The sequence below is a fragment of the Phyllobates terribilis genome, unplaced genomic scaffold, assembly GCF_046119375.1.
Source record: "Phyllobates terribilis strain yellow unplaced genomic scaffold, ASM4611937v1 Scaffold_489__1_contigs__length_1346288, whole genome shotgun sequence".
NCBI classification, from domain to species: domain Eukaryota; kingdom Metazoa; phylum Chordata; class Amphibia; order Anura; family Dendrobatidae; genus Phyllobates; species Phyllobates terribilis.
In genome coordinates this window covers 1,211,596-1,222,421 of record NW_027363249.1, presented here as the reverse complement: position 1 = coordinate 1,222,421, position 10,826 = coordinate 1,211,596, and the positions used below count along the sequence as shown (strand labels likewise).

Below are 10,826 nucleotides of genomic sequence, written 5' to 3'. Positions count from 1 at the left end.
TAAACCTTCTTAGATGCCATGTTTGCTTTTTGCAGGAGCAAGTGGTTAAACTGCCAGGGATTTTATTGCAGCTGCAATTGTGCCAGCCTTGCAGTGTACATTTATGTTCTGGTGCCCAAAAGAATTTGTATGAGAACAAAAACGAATGTTTAAAAGTGGCAATGTGTCTTCTGCTTTTTGCATGTTTTTTTTTTTTACAAGCATTGTTGGTGGCAATTTTCTTTTGAAACATTTTAATATCTGGTTTTTTTCTGGGTTTTTTCTTGTAATATAGGAAAGCCTAAGGCCAGAAGTAAACCCCATAATACACTGCACATGTAGACTTTAGTATCAAATCATTTCTGTCCGCGGTGTTTGTGCAAGCAAAACAGCTTTTTTAAAAGCCTCAAACTTCTGTGTGTGAATCAGACATGAGATCTGACTTGCTAAAAGATTACAGTCTGGGGAAGACAGGAAACATTCATATAGACGGCCGGTGGAGATGTAGTCAGTGACGGACTCTGGCCAAATATGGTTTTAGAGCCGTAGTAGAAGATGTTGCCTCATCATGAAGTAGTTGTTTCTCATGTCACTTGTAATGAATATCTCCTGCACTATTGCGAATGCCAATTCCAGTGTCGGAAAATGAGACGAGAATTAGCTTTATGGAAGGTGAGTGTCAGGAACTCACAAAGAGACGACACCGGGAAGATCACACAATCTCTCACCATTGCCGTCACTCTGTCGGGATATGTGTATACGCCCCCGTACGGTCACTGTCAGCTTCACCATAACCCAATTATTATTATTCGCTGCCACCACCGTCCAGATTTGAAATATAATACAGGCCTGGTTTGACACCTGCGTTCTGGTAGCGTTTATGGCTTCGGGGGAGGGAACGATTACAGAGCAAGAGAAACAGGACTATTACATTTTATATTTAATCCAAAATGAAGGCAGTGTTATGAAAAATATACTAGGATTTTACAAAGGGGACAATACAGTACAGAATATACAGGTACACAATATAAACAGGATTAAAGAAGACTTGCTTAATAAACATATCGCAGAGACAATTCCGTTTAGCCGGAGGGGGGCGCCCCACTTATTGATTTGACTGTTATCGAACAAGATCTGTTTATTATCGTCTCCATACCCCCCTGGCAATGAATACTCATCCATCCTCCGTGGATTATTTTATGCTTAAGGGGAGACATGCCCACACAGCTTCTAGGATGACATTACGTGGGCTGGTCTCCAGCCTCCATATTTTTATTAGGATATCTGGCTTTTGCGATAACTTATTGTTGGTTGATCGCAGAAGCCCGGAAGTAATACCATTTTTTCAGTTATGAATTTACCTTCCTTTAGAGACCACATATGACATAGTTGCAGTCTGTTATTTTGTTACTTTTGCACCCCGGAGTGGCTCACAACTACGAAAAAATAAGCATATTGTTCCTTGGCTGACCTTGCCACTAAAAATATGGGTCCCATTATTAGCGGAGTTATGGAACTTCCAATATTTCTTATTTCGTATCAGCTCCGGACATCCTGGAGTTTGTGTTAAACCCCTTTGAAGCCTAAATGAGTTTTCCTTCAATCTCTGCCCCTGCTGGAAGGTGTCAATCTATCCCAGGTCTGTGCTAAGAGGAGATGCATTTGTATGTTAAGTGGGTCAGTAGCACCTTTTGTGCTTCATTTGTCTACAAGTGACTTCTGCTGTGTGTGTGTTAAATTGCATGGAAACAGTTGGTCCAAATGGTGGATAAGGGAGGGGTGAGAGGGAAGAGGGGTTTGGGAGAAATTGTTAATATTTTCTCAATATTTCCCTGACAGTGAGTCTATGAGAAACGTATTCAGCTGCAGACTCCGAGGAAGAAATTGCTTGTTATCTGTGGCCTAAAATATATAGGTTTTATTAGTAGATGTAAAGACAAAAACTAAACACTGTAAAATAATAAATCTCCTCATATGTTTCCCCTTATTATCTCCAGTAATTGTATTATTACACAGGATTTTTATAATGTTACATCGGCTCATCTTCTTCTCATTCAGCTCTCTACAATATTGGATCCTCGCAGTGAAGATCTTCTATATAAGAGAATTTTCCTGATTTACCCATCAAAGATAGTTATGGACAGAGACAAGATGGCTGAGAGGTTATTACACCTCACCCTAGAGATCCTCTTCCGGCTTACTGGAGAGGTGAGAGATTCTGATGACGTCACATTACATCATTCTTATCTATGGGAATAACAGATGGACAGAACTGGAGAGGTGAGGACTCTGGAAATGTCTGGAGTGAGATTTATTAATGTGTCTCTCCATAACCAGGATTACCGAGTAGTGAAGAAGACCTCTAGTGAGCGCTGTCAGGTCCATGTGTCTGAGGGATGGGGAAGAACCCTGAGCCCAATCACAGGGCCTCCACCTCATCCCCTGATACACGAGAACATCAATGACCAGAAGATCCTAGCACTCGCCTACAAGATGATTGAGCTGCTGACTGGAGAGGTGACACTGCTGGGAATGCTGGGACTTTATACAGTAATGCTATGAAGGGATCGAGGGATGACTGTATCATTGTATGTGTCAGGTTCTTATAAGGTGTCAGGATGTCACTGTCTATTTCTCCATGGAAGAGTGGGAGTATTTAGAAGGACACAAAGGTCTGTACTAGGATGTCATGATGGAGGTTCCCCAGCCCCTCACATCTCCAGGTAATAGACAGGACTAAATACACACGGCCTATAATTATCTGTATGTAAAGAATGAATTCAGTCCCTGTATGTGTTTCCTCCAGATCTATCCAGTAAGAGGACAACACCAGAGAGATGTCCCCGTCGTCTTCTTCTACAGGACTGTAAACAAGAAGACCCCAATGTTCCTCAGGATCATCAGGTAGATGGAGAGAAGGTGTCATGAGATCTCCCCTATGATGTGTAGACGGCTGTGAAGGTCTTGTATTCAGCCTTGTTTTATCCACCAGTATTATATGTTTTATACTTGTGTAATGAGAACGGTGGAGATGGCAGGATTAGAGCTGATCATAGATGGGACTTCTCATCTGTTTGTGACTTTTACAATATTTGTTTCAGGGTGAAGATCTGACCCATATTAATACTACAGAGACATATGTGAGGGGTGATGAGCGGTGTAAAGAGGAGATTCCTACATATGACTACCCAGGTGAGTAGTGACCACTAAATGCAGAGAAGTCACAGATTCTTCTCAGTCACCGGCTGTGGCTGCTTTATCAGTGGTATAGTCCGGCCGTATCACAATCGTGTGATCACCATTTTGCCGCTGGAGCATAACATTCTCCTCCATCCGAAAATGTTCAATTTACTTTGGGAAATTGTGAAAGCCCTTTTCTATAGAATTTACAACCTGGAGGATCCACCTACCCCCTGGGATTAGTAGACGCTGACCGTTACCTGCTCAGATCTGTAAACTACAAAGCCAAATGACAGCGTACGCAGAATGTGCTGACAAGTGAGAAAATCACTTGAATAAAAATACTATGATGGGCCTGTAAGAGAAAGCGGAGGGTAATGATGCTGTTGGCTTCCTAGAACCCTGATATCTTATTGGATGAATCTACCTTCTCTCCCTTCTGTGCTGCTGAATGTGCTCATATGGTCCCTACAAGACCAGGTCCAGTCTTTCTGGCCAAACTTCACTTTTATGATCGACAACATTAAATGTGCAGTGAGGGCCAAGTGTGAATTTCTGTACAATAACAACAGAGTTTCCTTTTATACTTTTCAATTTCTTTTCAAACCAACTAACTTCAAACAGGATTGTGATAAACTATACAGAAAACATTACACCTGTGCCATGATATATCTCTAAGCTGTGCGTGGCTGATGGCTGTAATATACATTTATTCACGCCTGCAGGAGGTGTGTTGGCATGGCTCCAGCCCTGGTTTAGATTGCCAAGAGCCACCGAGCCCCATACTCTAATTACCCCAGAGAGGTTTCACCACTAGTTACTCATTACTTACTGATGGAGACTGTTGAGTTTGATAATTTCAGTAGGTGTGTTATTGTCTATAGTCACAGTTTTTGACTTCAGTAATCCTCTGATTTAACCCCTTCCCGCAGCCAGTTTTGTGTTCTTATCAGGCCCCATTTTTTAAATCTGACGTGTGTCACTTTTTGTGGTGATAACTTTGGAATTCTTCACAAAGGATAATAGGAAACAAATGGACCTTACAAATTATTTTCCAACTTCTCTTGAATCTGACAATCCCCTATATACAGTTGTACACTATTATCTGGGCACATGGCAGGTTAAGAAGGGAAGGAGCGCCATTTAGCTATTAGGAATGCAGATTTTGCTGGAATAGTGTGCAGATACAATGTATTGGGGACACTGGTCATGGTTACCTGGAAGATCAAAAAATGGCCACCACGAATAGGCTTGGCACTATCTACCCCATTTACAGATTTCACAAATTACTTTGCTCATCACCGTTTAACCCACTGTTTCCCAAACCCCATCCTCACGGCCCCCCACAGGTCATGTTTTCAGGATCTCCTTAGTATTACACAGGTGATTGAAGTATCATCAAGGCATCAGGAATTCTCTCACCTGTGCAATACCAAGGAGATCCTGAAAACATGACCTGTGGGGGGACGTGAGGATGGGGTTTGGGAAACACTGGTTTAACCCCTCTACATGGATCTGGACTTACACAGAGACCCCTAGGCTTGGGCCATGGTATTATCTGCTGTTCTGTGGAGTGAGATGGGAAGAAGAATAGTCAGGTAGCCGGGTCAGAACCAAGAGGATAGAGAAAATACAAAATCAGAAGACACGAGTAGTCCGTAAACGGGCCGAGGTCAAAACAGAAACAAATACACAAGCCGGGAGCTGAGTACAGAGGACTGAACCAGAGGAGAACAAGGCTGTATCTGGCAGCTTCCGGCAATATGCTTCCAGCTTTAGTAGGGTGCGGTGCTCTCCAATTAGCTGAAATAGGGAGCAAATTACTCCAGCTGGACAGCACACACACCCATACTGCCAGACTGGATGGTACTATTGGTCCCAGCAAACCCTAATCTTAGTGGCTGCGCAGAGCCTGTGTCTCGCAGAGCTTCTGGTTCTGACGTCTCCTCCATCACCAGTGCCGCCTTCAGCATGAATAAGGCTGCGCCTGGTGACAAAAGCAGACGTCACACAAGTCGAAGCAGGAGGAGAAGTAGACGTCCCAGACGAGATGGGAAACGCCTTTTGCAGAAGCCCTAATATCACAAAATGTCAGAAAACCAGAGCAGTAGAAATCCCAATAAAGTGACTCCATTTTGGAAATTATAACCCTCAGTGAAATAATCTATAGGAGTAGTGACTATTTTGACTCCACAGGCACTTTCCAGAAATTAGCACGCTGTGGATGTTGGAGAGTGAAAATTGCAAATATACCATTTTATTACCCAACACATTGTGCCCAGATTGTGCTCCAGGAGACACACACCGTAAATTAAGTGGGTTCTTCTCATTATAGTAATGCCAAATACATGGAGGCTAAATGTGGTTTGGGCACACTGCAAGGCTCAGAACGAGGGGGCGATCTGACTTTGGGAGAGCGGATATTGCTGGATTGGTTTATGGAAGCCATGTTGCTTTTCAAGAGCCTTTGAGCCACTAATAATGTGGAAACCTCTGGTTTTCCATTAACAGATGATGGACCTGAGTGGGGACTTGTTTTTTGTGAGATGAGTAGAAGTTTTTATTGGTATTATTTTCCCCTACATAATATTGTTTGGTGGCTTTTTATTCCATATTTGGGAGGCAGAATGAACAAACAGTTGAACACTATGCTTTATTGGTTCATCCTATGAGGTTTTCTATTAGACTGTGAACTGTCATTGTCCTGGTGAATAATTCAATTTTTTTTTATATAACTTGCTGTAACATACCTGGCGGCGTCCTTGCATGGTGGTCCATCTCCCACTGTGCAAGAGGGCGCACTTGATCTCCTGTCCTGAATGTCTCTCTGGCTTCCCTCCATGCTGTCTGTTTGTGTCTGTTTCTGCTGCTTAAGGGCGGCGCCCGATCACTTCCTGCCTTTTGTACCTGCTGTGGGTCACACCCCTTGTGCGTCCTCAGCCTATTGCTGTCTGTCACTTGGTATATAGCTCAGCAGCTCCCTTCTATCCCTGCCTGAGCATAGTGTTTCCTTCAGTGTGTGCTTGCACTCTGAAGGTGCCAGGTCCCGTTCTTTGTTTCCTTGTCTGCCTTTCCTGGAGGCTGTATTTCCAGGCCTGTCTGAACTGAGTCCTGTATGTCTTCTGCTTTGCGGTATCAGCTCCCGTGTCTGAACTGAGTCCTGTATGTCTCCTGCTTTGCGGTATCAGCTCCCGTGTCTGAACTGAGTCCTGTATGTCTCCTGCTTTTCGGTATTAGTTCCCGTGTCTGAACTTAGTCCTTTCTGTGTTCTCTTGTCTGTCCTGTCTGAACACGCTCCTAGCCTGTTCCTCCTGCCTTCTAGGGGCCGATTACCTAGACCCGTTCCTGTATCTTGTCTGACCTGTCTGAACACGCTCCTAGCCTGTTCCTCTCGCCTTCTAGTGGCCGATTTCCTTGACCCGCTCCTGCGTCTGGTCTGTCCTGTCTGAACACGCTCCTTGCCTGTTCGTTCCGCCTCTCTGGGAGCCGTATTCCCAGACCCGCTCCTGTATCCCTCTGCAGTGTCGGTCTCCTCCGTACACTCAGTTCCAGTCTGAACTCTCTCCTGTCCTTTACCTGTTTTGCCTCTATGTCCGTTCCCTTCCTTTTTCTGCAGAGTCTGAACTCGTACCTAACTCCTGCTTGTTGTCTCTGCAAGTACTGTGTGAGTATCTGGCTCTGTCTTTCCCTTCCTGTCTGTTCCGTGTGAACAGAGCCCTGTCCTCCCTGCTCAGCCTTGTCTGCACTCTAGCTGTGCTTGCCTGTAACCCTCTGCCTGTATTGTTCCTGATTCCCGGTGTGTACTGGGTCCTATCCCGTCTGTGTTCCTACCTGCTAGTGCCTCCCTGTCTGCACTCTAGCTGTGCTTGCCTTTACCCCCCTGCCTGCATACCCGCCTGCCTGCATACCAGTCGTGTCTGCCTATACCCTCCAGTCTGTGTGCCAGCCTACCAGCCTGTTCCTGTATTCCCCTGTGTGGGTCAACAGCCGTGTCCGGGGTCTGACCTGGAGTAGCACCTGGTCCCTCTGCTCGGTTCCTCCTTGGTGCACTGGCGTCGTATGCCGTCGTGCGACCCTGGTCGGATCGGGTGAATACCTAGTCACGCCCCTCCAGGCATTCACTCTACGGCACGGTCCAGTGGAATCACTACCAATCACACGCACACGCCGCTAAGCCCGGGCGTGTGCATAACACTTGCCTTTTTTACAGACAGTATAGTATAAGTACAAATGTTAAAAAATATAAAATTCAAGGATTTTTTCTTAAAAAATAATTGTTTTTCTTCTTGGCAGATGACTGTACCAGGAGATCAGAGGAACAGCTGACATCTTCAATTTTTAAATCAGATAATTTTGAGATCTCACAGGATACAATTGAAGTGAATGCAATTACTGCAGATATACCATCATCCCTTCACAGCAAAGATATGTCATCTGATCCTATGAAACAGATCCTGTCTTCTGATTCATTACCGACTGCTAAAGAAAATCATAGTCACAAAATAAGCATTAAAAAACGAACTGCTTCTAAAGCAAAGAAGCCATTTTCACGTTCAGAATATACAAATAGTTTTCCCCGCAAAAAGTCTTTTCTTAAACATCAAAAAATTCACACAGCAGAGACTAGATTTTCTTGTTCCAAGTGTGGGAGATGTTTTAATCAGAAATCAGATCTTGTTAGGCACCAGAGAATTCACACAGGGGAGAAGCCTTTTTCATGTTCAGAATGTGGAAAATGTTTTAACCAGAAACCAGATTTTGTTAAGCACCAGAGAACCCACACAGGGGAGAAGCCTTTTTCATGTTCAGTTTGTGGGAAATGTTTTGTACAGCAATCACAACTTAATACACATCAGAGAACCCACACAGGGGAGAAGCCATTTTCATGTTCAGATTGTGGGAAATGTTTTGTTCAGAAATCACAACTTAATATACATCAGAGAACTCACACAGGGGAGAAGCCATTTTCCTGTTCAGAATGTAGGAAATCTTTTACAAAGAAATCAGCTCTTATCGCACATCAGAGAACTCACACAGGCGAGAAGCCTTTTTCATGTTCAGAATGTGGGAAATGTTTTACAGAGAAATCAACTCTTATCGCACATCAGAGAACTCACACAGGAGAGAAGCCTTTTTCATGTTCAGAATGTGGGAAATGTTTTACAGTGAAATCAACTCTTATCAAACATCAGAGAACTCACACAGGGGAGAAGCCTTTTTCATGTTCAAAATGTGGGAAATGTTTTAACCAGAAAGCGTATCTTGATAGCCACCGGAGAACCCACATAGGGGAGAGTGCCACAACTACACCCAACTAGTCTCTTTACCGACTTAAAAAGGCACTAGCTGTACAACTAAAAATGCCACCACGGACCTAACTCCCTAATAGGCCGTTGAGTTTCTCGTACCTCCTGAGGAACCAGAGGGGAGGCCGCAACACACTGTCAACCAGGGGAAAGGAAAGTATGAAGTAAAATATGAAAACTCTGAATGAGAAACAAAAACACATTCATATAGGGCAAAGAAGGCAAGCTAAGGAGAACCAAAAATAAAAGGAACGAGTATAATCTCCCAGAAACCTAACATTGTTAGAATGAAAAGGTACTGGGAAGGAAAGCAAACTGACCGGGAGGATAGTTTCACCTTTGTGGTGAAACTTACAGCATTCATCCTCACCAACTGTAACTGTAAAACCCGTCCATTTATAATGACCACGGATAAGATAAAGATTCCCAACTCACATCAGGACCACAAGATCCCAGGTACTTTCAGCTGCATCACAACTAATGTAGTGTACTTCATTATATGTACCAAATGTCCAACTGGGGTTGGTATGTAGGGGAGACAAGGCAAAAACTTAGAACACTGATGAATTCTCATCGCCACACAATAAAAGAAAAAAGAATAGACCTACTTGTGGCCTAACATTCATGGACATGAAATTACTTGTATTAAAAGGTAACTTCAAATCTCAGAGAGACAAAGTTATGACAACCTTTGACACACTCAGAGCAGGAATGAATGTGTCTCATGGATTTATGTCTTTACATCAACTAAGGAATGTGCTCCTCAGACCGTTTGAGGGCATCACAATCATGGGCCAGACCTCAATCACAGGACAATAAAACTTTCATACTCCTGATCTTTGAACTTTTCCAATATTTACGGCCACAACTGCTTCTCCCTCTCCCATACTGATAGTTCTGCTTCATGTCACTTGTCTTATCTATTGCATTATTCCTGTGCCCTCTTGTGTATAAATATGTGACTCTTCAGATTTTGTGTTATACTATGCCTGATTAACCGACTTGAGTAGTCTCGAAAGCTTCAAATTTATTACCTTTTAATGGCTAACTGAAGATGGTATCAACCACTGATGACTCTCAAATTGTAATATTTTTCTCCAAACAGCAATTTTAAGATCTCTGCACAGGTGTTCAATGGGATTTAGATCCTGGCTCATTGAGGGTCAGAACTCTCCAGCGCTTTGTTTCCATCCATTTCTGGGTGCTTCTTGAAGTATGTTTGGGGTCATTGTCATGCTGGAAGACTGATGACCTAGGACGCAAACCCAGCTTTCTGACACTAGGCACTACATTGTGACCTCAAATCCTTTGCTAATCTTCAGATTTCATGATGCCCTGCACACAGTCAAGGCACCTATTGCCAGAGGCCGCAAACCAATCCCAAAACATCTTTGAACCTCCACCATATTTGACTATATAGGTTGTAAATGTATTATGTTGCGCACCATGGACAAAAGAACATCTGGATCTCTGAAGATGGACCTTGAAATTGTTGATGTTTTTCAACAATTTTGGTTCTTAATTCCTCAGACAGTTCTCTTCTTTTTCTGTTTTCTCCATGCTTAGTGTGGCGCACATATGCACACAATGCAAAGATTGAATCAACTTCTCCCTTTTTTATCTGGTTTTAGGTGTCATCTTCATATTGCCCATACCTCTTACTTGCCACAGTTGCATTTGAAGAAGCTTCACATGCTTGAAACTAAGTTGTTTACCCACAAGTTTGGCAATGAACCAACAATTGTGTCCAGCCTATTTTATGTGGTTTTGTGTGAAATTATGTTCAAGTTGCCTTTTTCTCTGTTTTCTTGTGTTGTTCCAATACACACAAAGGAAATAAACAAGTATAACAAAATGTGTAATTCCAATAATTTTCTGGGAGAATTACTTCATTTCTGGGACAATTTCAAGGGAGCCAACACTTTTGACCATGACTTGTTTTTGTTGCCTTTTTAATTTGTTGCAGCATATCATCCTCTATGTGTTCAGCTGTATTAGGGGGCTTGTGGCAAACTCCAATTAGCAGCTTTCCATTATTGCCATTTCCATGCACATTTACCCAGATTGACTCTCTACATCAGGGATATAAAACTCAAAACACGCAGAGGGCCAAAATGAAAAATGTAGACAAAGTCGTCGGACCACCAGTTTACAGTATAATGGGCCCTACATAGTCCTCCATACAGTATAATGGGCCCCACATAGTCCTCCATACAGTATAATAGGCCCCACATAGCTTTCCATACAGTATAAAGGGGCCCCACATAGCTTTCCATACAGTTTAATGGGCCCCACAAAGTCCTCCATGCAGAATAATTGCCCCACATAGGTGTGGTAGTTCTGGTGCCGCGGCTTTTCCCT

The 10,826-nt window shown here is 43.2% G+C and overlaps 2 protein-coding genes across 2 annotated transcripts; both read left to right on the top strand.

Annotated features, from left to right (window-relative positions):
• Window positions 1–1,760: 1,760 nt before the first annotated feature.
• Window positions 1,761–2,662, top strand: LOC141230064 (oocyte zinc finger protein XlCOF29-like). Its single transcript, XM_073667552.1, has 3 exons — window positions 1,761–2,187; window positions 2,317–2,496; window positions 2,633–2,662. Exons 1-3 carry the CDS (start codon window positions 1,954–1,956, stop codon window positions 2,660–2,662), a joined length of 444 nt encoding a protein of 147 aa, XP_073523653.1. The 5' UTR covers window positions 1,761–1,953.
• On the top strand, window positions 2,585–10,176 carry LOC141230047 (uncharacterized). Its single transcript, XM_073667536.1, has 4 exons — window positions 2,585–2,702; window positions 2,786–2,883; window positions 3,081–3,171; window positions 7,453–10,176. Exons 1-4 carry the CDS (start codon window positions 2,669–2,671, stop codon window positions 8,475–8,477), a joined length of 1,248 nt encoding a protein of 415 aa, XP_073523637.1. The 5' UTR covers window positions 2,585–2,668; the 3' UTR covers window positions 8,478–10,176.
• The last annotated feature ends 650 nt before the right edge of the window (window positions 10,177–10,826 follow it).

Excerpts from the sequence above, each read along its gene's own strand:
- LOC141230064 (XM_073667552.1), top strand. The coding sequence starts at position 1,954 with ATGTTTCCCCTTATTATCTCCAGTAATTGTATTATTACACAGGATTTT. Across the intron at positions 2,188-2,316 it reads TCTTCCGGCTTACTGGAGAG|GATTACCGAGTAGTGAAGAA; the intron begins GTGAGAGATTCT and ends CTCCATAACCAG. Across the intron at positions 2,497-2,632 it reads TTGAGCTGCTGACTGGAGAG|TATTTAGAAGGACACAAAGG; the intron begins GTGACACTGCTG and ends GAAGAGTGGGAG.
- LOC141230047 (XM_073667536.1), top strand. The coding sequence starts at position 2,669 with ATGATGGAGGTTCCCCAGCCCCTCACATCTCCAG. Across the intron at positions 2,703-2,785 it reads CCAGCCCCTCACATCTCCAG|ATCTATCCAGTAAGAGGACA; the intron begins GTAATAGACAGG and ends TGTTTCCTCCAG. Across the intron at positions 3,172-7,452 it reads TCCTACATATGACTACCCAG|ATGACTGTACCAGGAGATCA; the intron begins GTGAGTAGTGAC and ends TCTTCTTGGCAG.